General features: G+C 36.0%; 1 protein-coding gene across 2 annotated transcripts; it reads left to right on the top strand.

The window, feature by feature from the left end:
- Window positions 1-1,148: 1,148 nt before the first annotated feature.
- Window positions 1,149-18,658, top strand: LOC120079771. Of its 2 annotated transcripts, XM_039034147.1 has the most exons (3): window positions 1,149-1,309; window positions 1,543-1,649; window positions 16,590-18,658. In XM_039034147.1, exon 3 carries the CDS (start codon window positions 16,685-16,687, stop codon window positions 18,467-18,469), a length of 1,785 nt encoding a protein of 594 aa, XP_038890075.1. In that variant the 5' UTR covers window positions 1,149-1,309; window positions 1,543-1,649; window positions 16,590-16,684; the 3' UTR covers window positions 18,470-18,658. The 2 variants fall into 2 exon arrangements, with proteins under 2 accessions (XP_038890075.1, XP_038890076.1); XM_039034148.1 differs by lacking the exons at window positions 1,149-1,309; window positions 1,543-1,649 and adding an exon at window positions 11,963-13,379.
- The last annotated feature ends 936 nt before the right edge of the window (window positions 18,659-19,594 follow it).

Raw genomic sequence — 19,594 nt, 5'->3', positions numbered from 1 at the left:
ACATTTACATTTTAAAGTGATTTTCCAACTTAATATTTGTTTTAGGAAATGATAGGGTTAATTTCATGGAAAAATTATTAATTAAAATGGCCGAATAGAAATATTCGTCAATTGTGTAAGAAAATCATAGGCCCATTTAGTTGACAATTTAGATTTTGTTTAATGCTTCCAGATTCACTAAGTTAAGCAAATATGTGTTTGACCGACAATCTAGATTATATTATTGAAAACCGTTTTCAAATATTGTAATCCAAAACAATGCAAATTTTATAAGCAATATTAGTTATGTTCTCATTGTATCTTTGGATTTTGAATTTTAAATTTTAACATGTAGAACTATGTTAAAAAAAGATAAAAACATTTAGAAATATAGTATTTCATGTTATAAACTCAATTCATAATATTACAAAATTTAGTTTATTATAGATCATATAATATTACAAAATAATAATTATACATTTTTTAAGGAAAATTTTCACAGATAGAAAAAATGTCAAATTATTTACAGAAATATAAAAAAAACTGATAAACACTGATAAACTTCTATCTGCCTCTATTAAGCTCTATCAAAGAATATTAAAATTTTGTTATTTTGTGTAAATAGTTTCACTTATTTTTCTATTTTTGATTTTTTATAACTAAAACGTGTCCATAAACTAATTAATAATAGTTTAAATTCAAATTAAGTGGGTAATTACAACTAGTTTTATGGTTTATAAATATAGTATAAAACACATTTAAAATAATATATTAATTAGAATCCAATTTCTCAATCTGCTACCCAATCCCTATCTGAAAATATAAAATACAAAATTATTTTATTGATTGATCCCATATTTTCAATTTTTTGAGTTCAAATTGTCTATCGAACAAGCCCTCAAATTCCTTAACTTTGAAAAGATAAAATTCCCTATTAGCTCAAATATTTGAGAGAAATTTTGTCCAAATAAATTAAAATATATAAATCTTAGATTTCATATATGCATAATATGATATAGTTGGTAGGTATTTTTGTAATATTCTTTTTAATAAAAATAATACATGTCAATTACCTAAACTAGGTAATTTTTTTAATAAACTTATTGTGATTAATTAGTGTAAGGTGTCACAGTTTCCTTGACTTTACTATATCTGAAATCACGCATATGCCCCCAGAGGCCTAACTAATTCACACCATACCCTTCTTTCGACTGTACTCTCCTACTACGCCTCTTCTCTCAATACTCCTCTCTCGCCGTCGCCTCATCGTCGCCGCCATCGCCGCCGTCGTCACCTCGTTGCTTCTCCTCCTCTTCCTCTTCCTTCCCTGGTATCTCTCTTCTTCCCTCTAATTTTTTCTTTTTTATACCAATCGACATTAGTTTCTTTTTCCTCTGTATTGTATTCTCTCTCTCTCTCTCTCTCTCTCGGAGAACCCAATATCTTGCTCCGATCTCTGATTTTGAGGGCATGATTTTTGAACTTTTGTTGTTGTTTTTGGCTAATGTTTTCGCTCTAGGCTGTTAATTTTGCTCTAAAGTGATTTTTTAATTTTTTTTATAGTGTTGTTATCCTAAACAAGACATTCCGACATTGGAAGAAATTGGACTACTGTCGCGTTTCGTATAAGGTGTTGGATTCTGCGTGGAAATCAACTATTTAGCTTTTGGGTAACTTCTATCTACTTCATTATGCGAGTTTTGGAGTTTGGGATCTGTTTGAATGTCTGGCAAAGTAAACTACATCTCCATGGACCCTTTAATGGAGAATTTTTGTATAATCATTTAGGAATTTGTGTATTCGTCTTAAATGAGGGCTATTCGTGCATAGACTGGCCGTTGATCAAAATTTCCCTATTTGTGCTTCTTAATGCTACAAACACAAGTTGTAATAGTTCTGGTTTTAGTTCTTATACACATCTAGATGTGTATAAGAGACAGTCTCTGTACTCTCCGCATTAACTCTTAGCCGAGGGCATTCGCATTCCTATAATCCCTTATCTGGAGGTAGGGGTGACGTCTTCCCACTTGACCCCCTGCTTTTGGAGCCCCTTTCCTTGAACTTTATGTCAGTCTTCTTCCTGTTTAGCTTCTTTCCATTATATCAAATCTGCAAAGGAAAAAAAAAACATATAGATGTTGGGTTCTTGGAAATATTCATGGTTGGGCAAAAAGATTTGCAGTACAAAACCGAGGGGCTGAAATTCATTATCAGTGCTGAAGCTGCTGAGAATTGTTTCTGTTATAATGAATGGAGCAATCAGTGAGGTCCTGAAGGGGTGAAATTTAATCAACTTGGATTAGAAGAACTTGTTTGTTCTTCAACGAGAAACAATTTTTCATGGGGTCTTTTTGTTATGGTAAATTGCCTTTCCCCATGAAGTGGATCGTAAATGTAAAGCTAGTTCTGTTCAAGAACTTGTTCTCCTTCACCCTTGATTACGACTCTGAATTGTGTAAAGAATCAACAACTCTCCTCTCAACCAAAAAACTCTTCCTAGAGCCCAAAATTGATTTTTCTTTGTTCAACTTATCAAATAAGAGATGAGAATGGAGCCAAAATATCCCAGCTAGTTTCTAATTGCAGAAACAGTAGACTCATGGTACTCTTTGTTGAGAACAAAAAAAAGACCGATCCTCTTTCCTATCCTTAATAGGCAACTTCACATCTATAGACTACTATAACTCCCCTTCTTTTCCTACTTATGCCTTTCTTTCATCCTTGACTGTCACCTTTTGTACGCTTGCTGGCCCATCCACCATCATTAGTGGTTCTGTCCCCATGTTTTTCATTGATGAAACTATTAGGGACTGGACTCATCCACTGTGGTCTTTACAAAGTTCTTGTATGGTGTTTGGTACAAATCTTTTTTATTTTTAATTTTTCAAAATTGATGTATGAAATTACAAAAGGGGAGGAAAGCCCCAATCTATGAAGCATGGACACGCTCTGGACGCATGTGCAACATACAAATTTCTTTGTCCTATTTTTATCTATTTGTTTCTAGTTTCAGTCACGTGGGACATGTTTGGGGCACTTCCTGGACACACTTGGGAAATTTTTTAAAAGAGAAAATGGTCCAACCTTTTATGTTGGACCCAAATTTAAAGCCAAATCAATTACATGTTAAACCAAGATTTAAAAAAAAAAAAAAAAATGGAAAGCCAATTTTTTAAGTTAAAAAACATAAACATAAAAATCTGAAATTAGAAACATAACCGTTCCATCTCCTACAATTGTTATTAACTTGGCTTTTTTTTTTCTTGGTAAAAGAAACAATTCATTGATATATATAAGGGGAGAACCTCGAGCAAAGATATTTTAATAGAGATCGCCAATTACTAACTAAAAAGGACAAACTAAAGTGAGAGAAAGGGTGCTTTAATTTACACCATGAAAAAGCAGTAGACAACACAAATTCTAAAAACTGAGTACTAGAAGAACAAGTATCATTAAAAAGTCTTTTGTTCCTTTCACCCCATAAGCACCAAAGGAACACACGAATGAAGGCCAACCAAATCACCTGTTTAGTACCACCAAAAGCTTGACTGACTAATACAGAGACCAAAGCATCGGAAATATTATTAGAACAAGTGAAGGACCAACCAAAAGTAGGCAAGAGAAGATCCTACAAGCTAGTAGTAAAAGAACAATGGAAAAAAAGATGAACCGGCGATTCAACATACTTATGACACATATGACACTAAGAGGGAGACAGAGACATATAAGGCATGCGACACTGCAAACGATCAGCAATATTGATGACACCCCAGCTAAGCTTCCAAAGAAAGATTTTAATCCTCTTGGATATCTGTCCTTCCAAATCACCGAATAAAGGTCAGTCAAAACTGAATCCATATCACCCACCAAAGCAGCCATAAGAGATTTAACAGTAAAGCCCATAGAAGGATCAAGAGGCCACAACCAAGCATCAGGGAAGGAACGTAAATGGACAGATGTCGGGTGAAGAGATAATGAAACCCATTCAACAATCTCCAACTCAGTAAGATTACGATGAAAATTCAAATTCCAAGCAGACATAGAAGAGATCCAAGCAATAGCAACAATAGCCTTAGGTTGCTGCACAAGACGAAAGAGCCTTGGATAAACATTGGCAAGGACACCACAACTTAGCCAAGAGTCATGCTAGAAAGACGTAGACGAATCGTCACCAATACGACGTCTAATCCGGTTAGCAATTAGGTCAACAAATGTACCTCCAAGGAGCTCTGGAAGAACCACTAGAAATAGGTGAGGGCCAAACACAAATCAGTGGAATAATAGTTAGCAACAATGAGCTTCCTCCACAAAGCATCATGCTCAGATAAAAATCGCCAAGTCCATTTGGCAAGAAGAGCAGAGTTTTGATATTTAAAATTACCAATGCCAAGACCACCCAATAATCACGGGTGCTGAGAAATCACCTAATTCACATTATGTAAGTCACCATCATCACGAGAACCTTCCCGAAAGAAATCTCTAACCAACTTATCAAGGCAACTAAAAACAAATGGGCCTGGAATAAGGACATAATTAGGAAGGCTAGAGAGAGTGGCTTGAAAGAGAGTCTGATGACCCCTTTTCGATATATAAGCATACAGTTATGGAGCTTATGCTGAATTCTCTCAACCACGAGCTGCCAAAACGAAACAGACTTAGAATTGCCACCCAAAGGAAGCCCCAAATAATATGCAGGCCAGAAACATCTTTTGCAAGCAAAAGAACTCAACAACCAATCAAAATTAGAGTATGAAACATGAATCCCAAGGAGTTCACTCTTTAGCAAGATTGATTTTAAGCCCCGAAGCACGTTAAAAAATATGGACAATGTCAAACAAGTTATATAATACAGATCTTTCAGCAATTGAGAACAATAAAGTGTCATAAGCAAATTGTAAGTGAGTAATTGAAAATGTTGAGTGACCAATAGGGTGAGCAACAGTAAGACCCAACATGGAGCTGTGGTCAAGAAGACGACTCAAACAATCAACAACTACTATAAATAAGAAGGGAGAGAGAGGGTCATCCTGTCTTATTCCGTGAGAGGGAATAATTTTGCCACGAGGGGGGTCATTAACAATTAATTTGGCGTTCTATGCTTTTTTAAGTGGAGTGCATTATTTTATATTAAATGTATATGTATCCTAAAAATAATAATAAAAAAAGAGTGTATCGTCAACGTGTCTATGTCCTAGTTTTTCTAAAATTGGCGTATCGTCGTGTTGTGTCCACTTCCATGTCTGTGCTTCTTAGGCCTCAATTCAAGGGAGTAATGGAAAAAATTCCACTTGGACAAAGTTTTAGATGCCCTTGGAAGCATGGAGCAAGTATTACTCAATTAATCCTTGCAAAACGAACAAAGTTATTTTGAGTTGCGTGGATATTGACCAAGCTAAACCCTTCTCTCATCAAGTTGGCTGGCAGAATGTGTGGGTCAACTGACATTTGTGTCATGGAGTTAGAAAGGCTTCTTTGAACTCAAAGTTGTCACTTCCTATTGGAATTAGGTTAAATTTAGATACATCCCTCTCAATATATGGAATCTTGACATGTTAACGTTCATTTGAGAGGTTTGCTGTGGTTTTCTTTTGACGTGTTAGAGGATCTAGAAGGCTTGACCTCATAAAATTTTGCTAAAATATCCAATTAAATTTGTATAGCTTCATTCTCACCAATATCCTTTTGCCTTCATGTTTTCAACCCCTTCTTTTACATTGTCTATTTTATTTAACCACTGTTTCAACTTGGCTTATTACGTGGGAAGAATAATTAGTAGTCAAGTAAAAATGCAAAGCTAAATGGTTGGGAGAAGGGGATGAAAACTCGTCGTCCTTTCATAATATAGCCAATTCAAAAAGGAAAAAGAGTTTAGTGGTGGAGATCCAAAATATGGAAGCTAGAAGCTTGGTTGATTTGTTGAAGAGTTTGGCAGCTTTCTCAAGACTCTTTACCCAAAAAGAGAAGACCCAAGCTTTATCATTAGCGATTTGAGTGGAGGCTTGTTCTTTCAAATGTTTGTTTGGAGTTGGAAAATACTTTTTACGAAAGAAGAATTAAAAAGGCTATTGATGAGCTTGGTAATTATAGAGCCCCAGGACTAGATGTTTATGCTGGTAAATTTATGAAAAAGTTTTGGCCCATTTTAAAGAACGATTGGTTGAAGATCTTTGAGGATTTTTATGAGAAGGAGATCCTGAATAGATGTGTCAATGAGACTTTATCTCTGTCTAATTCCAAAGAACACCAGAGAAACGAAGGTAGCTGATTATCGGCCTATAGGTCTTGTGACAAGTGTCTATAAAGTGGTGGCTGAAGTCTTTGCCCATCATCTTAGAAAGATGATGCATCTGAATGTTTCTTAGAATCAATTGGCCTTTGTTTTAGGTAGACATTCTTCATTCCATCCTCTTAGCTTCTTCTTTTTCTTCTTATATATATATATAATCAACAACTTTCATTGAGAAAAAATGAAAAAAATACAAGGGCATAAAAAAACAAGCCCACAAAAAAGAAAGGGTTTCTAACTAAGTAAGATGTTACCTAGGGAATAATTACAAAAAAGCTTTGAAACTGAAGCCCAAAGCAAAACATGAAACCTCACCAGGCCCAAACCTCACTCGAGTCCTTGCCTAAACCATTGAATACTCTATTGCTCCTCTTTCCCTAAATATCCCACAACAAAGTGGACATCCCAATAAACCATAAAAAACGACCTTTCTCTATGAAAAGCAGATGGAGGAGGAACTCCTTGATCATTGCAGGAATATTCCTCTAGCCAGCTACCTGAACATCAAACTCCTACAAGGAACAAATCCACATAGACCTTGCATATTGACAGCCCCAACGAAAGTGATCCAGGTCTTCTTCCACCTTCTGACAAAGAATACAACAAAAAGGACCTATTAATGAAGTCATCTTCCTTACAAGCCTATCCAAAGTATTAATGAAGCCATCTTCCTAACAAGCCTATCCAAAGTATTCACACGGCCTAGCAAAACTTGCTAGGTAAAGAGCTTGATTCCATCCTCAATGAGTTGGTGGATTAGTGTAGTTGTGAAAAGGAAACAGATTAGGTAATCAATCTTGACTTTGAGAAAGCTTATGACATGGTGGAGTGCGATGTCCTGTTGGAGGTTCTTTGGTAAATGCTTTGGAGAAAGATGGATCAACTGGGTTAAAGGATGCATCATGAACACCTCCTTATCTGTCTTTGTTAGTGGCAGACCATTGGGATTATTCACACTTCGTGAGGACTTTGCCAAAGTGATTCATTACGACCCTTTCTGTTTGTGATTGTGGATAATGTTCTGAGTGCTTTGTTAGAAAAGGCCTATGTGTTTGGTATGAAAATCATTGTCAAAAAACCACCATCTTGGGCATTCACTTGGAAGGTACCAAAGAGGATGAAGTTGTTGAGAGTTGGGATTGTGATGTGGTTAGCTGACCTATGACTTATTTAAGGGTTCTTTGGTGGAAAATCCCAGATCTTCTATGTTTTAGAATTTGGTTGAGGAGAAAATAGCTTCGAAAATTGCTAGATGGAGCAATTTCCTTTGTTCAAGAGGGGGTAGGCTCACACATGCTAATGTCGTTCTGTCAAGCATCCTATTTACTATTCCCGAATTAGTGCATATTGTGCAAAACAAATGTTGAAAACCACACGTCACAACCACCTTTTCGTACATTATTCCTGGGCATTTTTATGGAATAGGCTCCTAAAGTGTTTTGGGATTAGTTGGTGTTGGCCTAAAAATATTAATGAGGCTTTCTGGCCGTTGATTTTAAGGATTCCTTTCAAAGATAGAGGTTGTTTTCTTTGGATCAATGCTATTGCAACACTTCTTTGGCAGTTCTGGCTTTACAAAAATCAGAGGGTATTCAAAGAGAAGATCAGTGGCAAGGATTACCAGTGGGACTCAATCAAGCTCTTTGTGTTCATCTGGTGTTCTCTGTCTTATTCTTGGCTAATTGGGATTTTCTTTTTGTAGCCCTTTGGCCTTGGGGATGTCTCATCTCCCCTTTTTTTTGTATTCACGGCACTTTCCTAGTCAAGCCATCATGGATCTTGAGCTGGAAGGAATAAGGCTTTTGTGCAATAGTTTTTTCCAATTTAATGTAACAGGATTGGAGTAATTTGGTAAATTCAAATTAATCTTGGTTAATCCTTGATTAATTACATTTTAGCTTCCTAATTAGTTTTTAGTTTCCTTTTAGTTATTCTATCTTATCTTTAATTCTCTATAAATAGAGTATTGTTCCCTTGTATTCAATAACTTTTGATGCATTAATAAAACCCTCTCATTGGTTTTACACGACAATTGATCCAAAGCCCGTAGCCTAACAAACAATGCTTAACGGTCTATCCTTTGTTCCATGGATCTTTTTAAGCTACATTTTTTTTTCTGTAGAGTTGGGTTCTATGCTAGTTGTTGAACTGGGCCTTTCCTTTGTCTTATTGGAGACCCACCACGCTATCCTTCTCAACTCGAAGCATGGCTGATGTCTCCCACCCTTACTGATCTTGACCCAGTCTCATCTTTAATCATCCATTTTCTTTGCCATCAGGTGTCTTTTGCCCCTGCGAAAAAAAGATGTGGGCCCTTTTATTTGTTAGAACCTTCGTTGCTAACATGACCAAGCACTCCACCTCGTACTTTAGTTGCTAGTTTGGATATTGGTGATTACCTCCTAAACCCTCCTCAAACAACTAATGGGGGGCTGTGTGGTGCGGGGTTGCCTTCTTTATGACCCACAGTGGTTCCAAAAGCCCTCCCTTTCGTTGACCTCACCACTGTTCTGTGCCCTCTATTAGCCCTTTTAAGTTTATTCAACTAGAGAGCCTCCTCTGTTTAGAGGTTGTCTATATTCCCTTCCTTGAGCGACCAGACTGCCTTGACCTTGCCATTCAAAGTGTTGGATTTTTCCACCCACTGGCTTTACAGAACCTTGCTAATTGGTTAAATCTATGGATGTGTGCTGCAGAACAAACAAGCTAACGAACAAAGGCTTTGGTTTTGACTAAAAATGGGGATTAAATCATGCTTGTATCTCTGGTACAAATTTCTCCATTATTATCATGGCTAAACCTCAAGGGAGAGTCAAGCTACTTGGAAGAGGCATATGACAAGGAGATCCTCTCTCTTTACTTTTTCATCATGGTGTGACAATTTAATCTTTTGGCCTTATCGAAGGCTTTAACATGGGAGCAAGGATTAAATATTATGTCCATATTGGTATCAAAATATCAATTTTATGGATATATCGATAAAATATTGATATTGCTGGATATTTTTTATAAATACAAAAATATATAAAGATTATTTAAATTAATAGTTAAGTTGTTTTTACTTCCAAACCAAGAATATTTTGTTATTAGTATTCATATCTGTATTGTATTGATAGATGGTATTTTTTATGTTTTGTGATGTTGATCAATCCTAAATATTGATGTCAAACCCTACCATTTACATATATCAACATTGATATTTTAATCCTTGCTCGAGAGGTAACTTTTTCTTCATCAATCATCTTCAATTTGTTGATGATATTATTTTTTCCCCTACATTTAATGCATTTGGATCTCTTTTCAATTTCTCTTTGGGTTCGGTTTTGAAGACTTTTTATAACTATTCTCTAGATAATATCTTACATAGTTGGAAATCCTTTCTCTAATGGAGTTCTTTTGTAGACTTTTTTAATTTTATTTTATTTTAAAATTTGCTCTGTATTCTTTTATTTTTTTCTCAATAAAAGCGGTTGTTTCCATAAAAGAAAAATCAAGATGTTTGAGAAAACATTCGGTATCAAGATAAATTACAGTGAGATTGAGATTAGGGGGATTGATGTTGATAAAATTCAGTAATTAAAGCTCTTGCTTTTCTCTCTTTGAATATGAAATTGGCTCTCGACACCCACTCATGTTTGGAGATCCCTCATAATGGAAAAACATGTATCCTTCCTTTTGGGCTTCTAACATAGAGGGTATTGAAAACATGCTTTAAAAGTGGAGGAACTCATGTATCTCTGTAGGTGGCTGTCTTACTATTATTCAAGTTAGTCTACCCGATCTTCTAACCTACTATATATATATATACTATATTTCTCTCTTTATATTATGTTGCCGGGTGAAATGAAAAACTCTACTGTGATATTAATCAAATGGAAAAATTTAGAAAATTGTGATAAGTTGGTCAAATAAAAAACGGTCTCTTTACATTTTCTTTATTATTTTTGTGACCTTGCACGATTCACAGCTTCCAATTGGAGTGGCCAACACAAGTTCTTTTATAATTACTCTAATTTTTTCATTAATTTTGACACGGATAGACTGTTGAATTGACCTTCACCCATCTACTTAAACTTTTGGATCAATTGGTGATTTAACATGGTAATAGAGCAGGAGGTACAGGAGATCTTGTGTTAAAATCTTTGCAATGTTATTTTCTCTCCAATTAATATTGATTTCTCCTTGTAGGGTCTTCTATATATTTCAAACCCATGAGTGAAGGAGGGTTAAAGTGTTGATATAATATTAAATTCACTCATAAGCTTAAACTATTGGGTCAATCGATGATTTAACAGATTGGAAGTTTATAAGGGAAGGGACTCTCGTCCCTTGGGTAGGCCACCAATTAGAAGGGGAAGAAGATACAATGTAGATAGAGAGAATGGGGGTAGGGTATAAGTAGATAAGAAGAACTTCTTATGGGACAGGATTATCTTTTGAGTCATTTGAGTTGTTGGGAGAGGAGATCAACCCTCTCTAATTGGCCAACGGTTTGTAGGTTGAAAATCTTTCATTGGAAGAACATCTATTAAGTAAAAAGTAAGTATTACTTTTCAACATGCCCCATACTGCATCTCCAATATGAGGAAGGATTAAGCCTTGCCCACCTTTACATGTCAGTCTACCATATCACCTGTATGAGGTCTCCCACCCCTTTTTTTTTTTTTTTATACTTCCACATTGCACAACCCATCAACTTCCAGCTTATAATCATCTGATTATCGACGGATCCTCATGGAATGGATTAACCCTTGCCTACCTTTCACATTAGCTTCAATCCTCAAGGCTTCTGCAATTGCAATCCGGTATGTGCAAGTTTAATTTAGGTCCCGTTTGATAATCATTTGGTTTTTGAAAATGAATCTTATAAGCACTACTTCCACCTATAAGTTTTTATGTTCTATTATCCAGATTCTCCTTATGTTTTCAAAAACCAAGCTAAGTTTTGAAAAATAAATTAAAAAATAGCTTTTAAAAACTTGTTTTTATTTTTAGAATTTGACCATAATTCAAGTGTTTCCTTGATGTCGATGAAAACCATGATAGAGGAATTGAGAGGATACTAGCATAAATTTCAAAAACAGAAAATTAAAAATGAAATCGTTATCAAGTGCGTAGGGTCTGTTTGGTAGAGAATCCAAATTCTGTTTTATGTTTTCAGATTGATTGAGTTCAACAAATATATGTTTGGTGGGCAACCTTGATACTGTTTTTGAAACATGTTTCCGTATTATGTGGTCCAAGCAGTATAAATTCTGAAAATAATATTTTAATGTTTTCGAATATTTTAAATTTTGAATTTTAAAGTGCAGAATTATATTAAGTAAAGATAAAAATACTTAGAACTACCGTATGTCATGTTATAAACTCAATTTATTTTCTGAAAAGTAAAATATGTATTATGTAATTTATTATAAAACATATAATATTACAAAATAATAGTTATAAAAAAAAAATTAACATAAAACATGTTAATAAATAAACTAATAATTTTTTTATTATCGACTAATATTCAGTTGGTAACTACATTAAGTTTTATGATTTATAAATATAATATAAATCACATTTTAAGCAATTATTTAAATTAGAATCCAGTTTCTGGATTTGCTACCAAACACATATATGAAAACATGAAATACAACTTTATTTTAATTGAATTCGTTGTTTTTAAATTTCAGATTTCCTATCAGACAGACCCTTAGTAATCACTGTAGTTTGATCCCACTCAAAGTTTGAAAACCATTTCTAAACATTTTTGTGCCTTATCCACTTCAAAACTAAAAATGTATTTATTTATTTTAATAACAATCCAACTTTCATTAAGAATATGAAAGATCAAATAATAAAAAAGGACTGTTGTCAAAATAAATAAAATACAGATTACAAAATAATTTGAATTGTGGGCTCATAAAGAAACACTGAAGTAGACTGAATTCCACAAGTCCTCCCACAAAGTATCTTTCTTCTGAATTCCTCCTTTACAGCCAAGTAAATAACAAAGCTGGAAACAAAAAAAACTTGTTAGGGAACTTGACCTTATCCACTAGGAAGGAGGGTTCAGAATGACTCCTTTGGCACCTCGTGAATGCTCAACCTTTGAAGGTTAAGTTGAATCCCTGCCAAAAACATCTCAACTCTGGTGGGAAAAGGACAGAACCATAGCAGATAATTTATATCCTCGGCTTCACTACACAATACATGCCATTTTGGGCATCTTGCTTGAGAGGAGGCTTTCAAAACTTCAAAGTATCAATTATTCCTAAAGCAACCAACCAAGCAAATAATTGAATTTTCTTGGAGCCTTTTATTTTGCACAAGGAAGTGAAGAAAGAATAAGATGAAGATGGAGCCAAAAAGGAGACCAAGTGTATAGTGCCTACAAGAGAAAGGCCCAAATGGTTTAAGGGACTATAAAAAGTTGATCTCTAAAACCATGGGAAGGAACAGTCGGCTAAAGCAAAAGCAAAAGAGAAGTTAATTCCTCAATTTCACAATCCAACATCTAAGATAATATCAACTCGGTTGTTGGATGAGAGCAAGGTCACTGAATCCATTAATTCCATTTTAAAAAAATTGATGACTCTGGACAAATTTGGAAGGGGGCCTTTTCCTTCTTTATTTGGCTAGATATAACGGAAGGTAACATGAATGAGATCATCAACTAGTCAATTTATCTATGAATATATCTGTAAGTTGGAGAGTTTGATTTGACATAGATCTAAAAGATCCTTTTCCTCTCAACGATGGAACAAAAGAAAAATGCAGTAGGGTCTTCAAGCTCCACGCTTAGCCAACTTCTTGGGTTTTTGGTGGATAAGAGTGGACATGGGACTCGGGTTAGGGTGCAGCGTAACTAAGAGCCACTCCATTTAGGTTGAGCCCGTATGGTTATGGGTGTGGGCACAAGCGATCTAGTGTTCGAGCCAATTGGTCAAATGATGACTTCACTCATGGAGAGTTTGATCCTGGCTCAGGATGAATGTTGGTGGCATGCTTAACATGTGCAAGTCAGACGAGAAGTGGTGTTTCCAGTGGATGACAGGTGAGTAACGCGTAAGAACCTGTCCATGGGAAGGGAACAACAGTTGGAAACGACTGCTAATACCCTGTGCATGTAAGAACCTGTCTTTTGTAATTATTCTATAGACATGGTCTTGTATAGTTGGAGTCTCTTTTCATGGGCCGGTTTTTTATATGCTGTGTATCCTTTCATTTTTTTCTATATGAAAGTTGTTCCTATAAAAAATAATAATAATAATAAAAAAATAATAGAAAGGTTACCAAGACGGTGATCAGTAGCTGGTATGAGAGGATGATCAACAATATTAAGGATTCCTTGATATTTTAGGGACAAAAAATTATCGACAAAAAAGGGAAAATATCAATTTATACCCCTAAACTTTAGGGTTGTATCAATTTAAACTTTTTGAACTAATAGTTGTATTAATTAAATCCTAAACTTTTGAAAGTGTCAATTTACACTTTCCATTATATTCTGTTTGGATAAACATCGTGTGAAACATATAATTTTATCAATTAAACCCCCTTCTGTGGGTTATTTCCCTGGTTATATCATCTGTCTTCTTTTAAAAACTATGTTGTGACTTTCTTGTTTGGAATGGGAGCTCTTGTACTTTTTCCTTTGGGTTCCATTGGGCTCTTTCTGATAGAGAGACGATGGATGCAGTGCCTTTCCTTTCTCTTCTTGAGAGTCATCTCTTTTGTCGTGGGAGGAGAGATGTGAGAGTTTGGAGCCTTAATCCTTTGGAAGGGTTCTCGTGTAAGTCATTTTTTCAGTGTTTGGTTAACCCCTCTCCTCTTGGTGCTTTTTGTCGTTATGGAGGATCAAGGTTCCTTGAAAGGTGAGGTTATTTACTTGGCAGGTTCTTCATGGCCGTCTTAATACGTTGGATAGGCTTGTGAGGAAGATCTTGCTGATGGTTGGGCCTTTTTGTTGTATTCTTTGTCGAAAGGTGGAAGAAGACTTGGACCATATTCTTTGGCATTGTGATTTTGCGAGCTATGTTTGAGATTCCTTTTTCCAAACGTATGGCATGCTAAGTGCCCGACACAGAGATGTTAGTGATATGATAGAGGAGTTCCTCCTCAATCCGCCGTTTGGAGAGACAGACCGGTTTCTTTGGTGTGGTTGTTTTTGTGCTATTATTTGGGTGCTATGGGGTGAGAGGAATAGTAGGGTGTTTAGAGGGATTGAAAGGGATGCTAGAGACATTTGGTCTCTTGTTCGGTTTCATGTCATTGGGCTTCGATTTTGAAGGCTTTCTGTAACTATCCTTTAGACTTGATTTTGTATAGTTAGGGTCCCTTCTTGTAGTGGGAGCCTCCTTTCTTTTATGGACTTGGTTTTTTGGATGCTCGTGTGTTCTTTCATTTGTTCTCAATGAAAGTAGTTGTTTTCATCAAAGAAAACAGATTCTTAATTAAGATTTCTTTTGAAAATCGTTCGTGCATAAATTTTATTCGTCCATTTTTATTAATTTGACATATGAATAAGTATATGCACGTATAAGAATTGAATGCATGTATGATTTTCAAATGTAATCTTTATGATGGGTTTAAATTGATTCACTTAAAACAATTCAGAAGTTTAATTTGAAATACTTGTATGTTTCACACAATATTTTCTGAACCAAGTCTGGAGGAGGGTGTTAATTGATACAATTACAAAAGTTCAGGATTGAAATTGTTATAATCATTAGTTCAGGGTTTAAATTGATATAATCTCAAAGTTTAGAGGTATAAATGGGTATTTATCCCAAAAAAATACCAATTGAAACTTAAGGCAGCCTGTAAATTATTTATTTAATTATTTCTTTTGAATTTCTTTGTTTTACATTTTTGTAATGAATACTCAGACTTCAATATTTTATTGATGTTTACATTGATAGTTTCTTAAAGTTTCAACTTGCATTCTTCTATGCGCTGCTTTGTTTCTTCGAATTTGACCTCTGAGAAGCTCGTTTATGCTCATGCCTTCGTGAGTATTGCCTTGGTTGCTCCATGCTCATTACTCTCAATTTTTGTACAATCTTGGTCGTTGTCTTGGCTAACGAGCACACCGAGCAAGAGATCTCGACAGTTAGACAGAAAGTTTGTTAGGGGCGGTAGTGGGGATGCACTGAGCGACGGAAGCAAAGAAAGAATCAAGCTAGGGAACACTCCAGATTTACTAAAGGCCTCCTTAATTAAGGGCTTCTAACGCTTTGGTTGTAGGCAGGCCAGGTCCAACCCTTTCAACGTTTCATTGAGAAAGCCCAAAAAGTTGGTAGTTCAAATGTGTTATTTAAAGTTAAAAGTTTTTGTTTTGGTATCGGTATCAGTCCTGGGATGTACCAGAAGAAGCTTTTAAAATAATTGGTCAAAAGGGATGCCATTTATGAAAGATGGAAATTTGAGGGCTATTTTGGACAATTGCCCATGTGGATGTGATGGTGTTGACCTGAAGAGGAAATTAATTTGACTTAACACATCCATGCTTCAATTTTACCTTGCGGGGTCTGCAGCTGCTCACCCTGATGGCCAATCTTGGAATGCTGACAAAAGTTCGGCAGATCTAGGTCATAAGTTGTTTCAAATGCAGTTGCACCGTTTGCCTATAAAGCTCTCCAATCTTGAGCTACGCAACTCAAGCTTAATATTATAATCAAGAACAGCAACCTTAGTCTCTTAAAAATGCCAAACACGCTTATGTTCCAATTTTCAAACAGAGGGTTATGTCCGGTCCTTTACATGGCCTTGTTTTCTTTTTGGAGCCTGAATCTCTTACATTGTTGGTGATGATCTTTGTTCACAACTCAACTTACCCTCCAGAAGTTCTGGATTTCTGGGAGCATTATACTTGACTTTTAAATGGTGTTTGATTTGTTAACCCATTCTCCGGTCTATTTATTAACTTGAAATTATTAAATGTTCTGGTACATTGGCCATTATGTAAACTAAGATTTTGAAAGGTTGGGTAAGCAACTGAGTCTTTCTTTGGCATTCATGGATTTTTTAACTCTTGTTACCATTGGGTCGACCATCATTATTGTACATACCACATTCTCACCCTGTGCACAATCATATTAAGACGGTAAAAATCAATTTATAAATTTATTACCTATGTTTCAATTAAGTAAAATATTGTCTAGCTGTAGATTTGACTTGCGTAATGCTGGAAAACTTCCATTGCTTGCATAATTTGTTAGAGCTTGGATGCTTATCCTAACAAAATGAACAAGTTGATAGTTGTTTTATTGAACTCGGTTGTTTATACTGGTATTCTACCCTCTAACACGACTTTCTTTCTTCTTTTCTATGGCAGTGTGGTACAGTAGAGTGTCTAATATTTGTTCTTCATTTCAACATGAAGAAAACATGCAGAATCATGTGATGCTGGTGTCTTCATACTCTGAATAAATGGCTGATCACTCCTTAATTGTGTCGGAGACTGCACTTAGTCTGGTAGATCACACTCTGGTTATTGGACAAGAATTTCCCGATGTTGAAACTTGCCGGAGAATGTTGAAAGATATTGCTATAGCTATGCATTTTGATATTCGAATCGTTAAATCTGATCGTAGCCGGTTTATAGCCAAGTGTTCCAAGGAAGGTTGCCCATGGCGTGTGCACGTAGCAAAATGCCCTGGAGTTCCAACCTTTACAGTTAGAACCTTACATGGCGAGCATACTTGTGAAGGTGTTCGTAATCTTCATCATCAGCAAGCCTCCGTGGGATGGGTTGCCAGATCTGTGGCAGCACAAGTAAGAGATAATCCACAGTATAAACCCAAGGAAATCCTCCGGGATATCCGTGATCAGCACGGAGTTGCTGTATCTTACATGCAAGCTTGGCGTGGGAAAGAACGTAGCATGGCTGCACTTCATGGAACTTTTGAAGAAGGGTATCGCCTTCTTCCTGCATATTGTGAACAAATAAGGAAAACAAACCCTGGAAGTATTGCTTCAGTTTTTGCAACTGGACAGGAAAATTGTTTCCAGCGCTTGTTTATTTCTTACCGTGCCTCGATATATGGGTTTATAAATGCCTGTAGGCCGCTTCTTGAACTTGATAGGGCACATCTTAAAGGAAAATACTTGGGAGCCCTACTCTGTGCTGCTGTTGTTGATGCGGATGATTCATTGTTCCCATTGGCCACTGCAGTTGTTGATGTGGAGAGTGATGAAAATTGGATGTGGTTCATGTCAGAATTGCGGAAGCTTCTTGGGGTAAATACTGATAGCATGCCAAGATTGACAATACTATCTGAAAGACAAAGAGGCATCGTTGAGGCAGTCGAGACACATTTTCCTAGTGCCTTTCATGGATTTTGTCTGCGTTATGTAAGCGAAAATTTTCGTGATACATTTAAAAACACAAAGTTGGTCAATATTTTTTGGAATGCTGTTTATGCTCTCACTGCAGCTGAATTCGACAGCAAAATTGCTGAAATGGTGGAGATCTCACAGGAAGTTATAACGTGGTTTCAGCACTTCCCTCCCCAATTGTGGGCAGTAGCATATTTTGAAGGTGTGCGATATGGCCATTTTACATTAGGGGTTACAGAGTTGTTATATAATTGGGCACTTGAGTGTCACGAGCTCCCCATTGTCCAGATGATGGAACATATCCGTAATGAGATGGCATCTTGGTTTAACGAACGGCGTGAAATGGGAATGAGATGGACCTCCATTCTAGTGCCCTCTGCTGAGAAGCGGATCGCTGAGGCAATTGCAGATGCTCGTTGTTATCAAGTACTTCGTGCAAATGAAGTTGAGTTTGAAATTGTCTCAACTGAGCGGACAAATATTGTGGAGATACATAGTCGCGTGTGTTCTTGTCGTCGTTGGCAACTATATGGTCTGCCTTGTGCTCATGCTGCTGCTGCTCTGATGTCCTGTGGGCAGAATGCTCATCTATTTGCTGAGCCTTGTTTCACTGTTGCTAGTTTCCGTGAAACTTATTCGCAAATGATATACCCGATCCTCGACAAGAGCTTGTGGAAGGAGCCGGGTGAGGGGGCTGAGGGGGGAGGTGCAAAGGTTGATATCACAATACGTCCTCCCAAAGTTCGTCGCCCACCCGGAAGGCCAAAAAAGAAAGTTCTCAGAGTTGAAAACTTGAAACGCCCAAAGAGGATTGTACAATGCGGTCGATGTCATTTGTTGGGACACTCTCAAAAGAAATGCACGATGCCAATGTAACATTCGGTAGATTATTGAATATATTATCTTCCCTCAGAAATGCAATAGAATTAGTGATATGTGCAATCTCAATTCTCCTGTAACCTCTAGTTGCTGCTACATAAGATGCTAAGTTATTTTTGGCTAATTACATAGTTTTTTTCTTTCGTTCTTTCTTTTCTTAAAAGAAAAATGTTTATAGTTCTTGCTCATCAATCGCCATTTTAAGATTTCATGTTTCCTATCACAATATGTATTATTTAGGAGAACTAGTATATTTAAATTTATTCTTCATCCTTGTCATCTTGGTGTTTTTTCAGTACAAGTGGCCATGAAGATTTGAACCTTTAATTTAAAAAAAAAAGAATTTATGCTAATTACTATTGAGCTATCATGGGAAATACTTAATCCTAAGTAGGCGAGCTATGTGTGGCAAGCGAATCAATTTCAAGGATCTCATCAAAATTCATCTCAGATGCATCAACCCACCCATTACAATAAAGTACTAATACATAGATAATGACAAATTGTTGATGTTGGGCACGCTGTCTACACGTTTCAAACACTCGTGCGTGTCTATTGTTTTTTTATTATTGGACATGTGAGAACGCTGTTGGGACACATTGAGAACAATTAACACAAACATATGTTTTGGCATTTTGAGGCACTTGGGAAGAAATTGAGGATGGAGAGTTAAAAGCACGAATATAGGAGGAGAAAGAATGGTAAAAAAGAAGTAATAGAAGAAAAAGGTTGGAACAAGAAGAAAACACAGACAGTTCTAAAGTCGAGAACCTTTTAAAGTAACACATTTGATCTTAGTCTCAAGATCACAGAAATTCACACAGAATAATTCCACCCCTAAACAACGACACCTAACTAGACTATCAAATGAGCGATTTGAATTTGATTGCATCTATAAACTACATTTTTCTATATAAAAAAGGAGCATTTAGTAGGTATAATGAGTGATTCTTTGACTCTTCTAGTTTTTGCTCATTTTCGTCATTTTGAAATAAGGTATCAAAATCATTTGCGAAGCAACCCTCTAAATTAATGTCAACATATTTTGGTTGTGTCTAAAAATCTACGAGTTCCTCAATACTTGTACTAACTACTGATTCTCCATCTAAATCATAATTAGAA

Source organism: Benincasa hispida, chromosome 6 (assembly GCF_009727055.1).
Source record: "Benincasa hispida cultivar B227 chromosome 6, ASM972705v1, whole genome shotgun sequence".
Lineage (NCBI taxonomy): Eukaryota > Viridiplantae > Streptophyta > Magnoliopsida > Cucurbitales > Cucurbitaceae > Benincasa > Benincasa hispida.
This window is presented reverse-complemented; position numbering and strand designations above follow the sequence as displayed.

Bases quoted from the DNA above. Each gene is read 5' to 3' on its own strand.
- LOC120079771 (XM_039034147.1), top strand. From the start codon at position 16,685: ATGGCTGATCACTCCTTAATTGTGTCGGAGACTGCACTTAGTCTGGTA.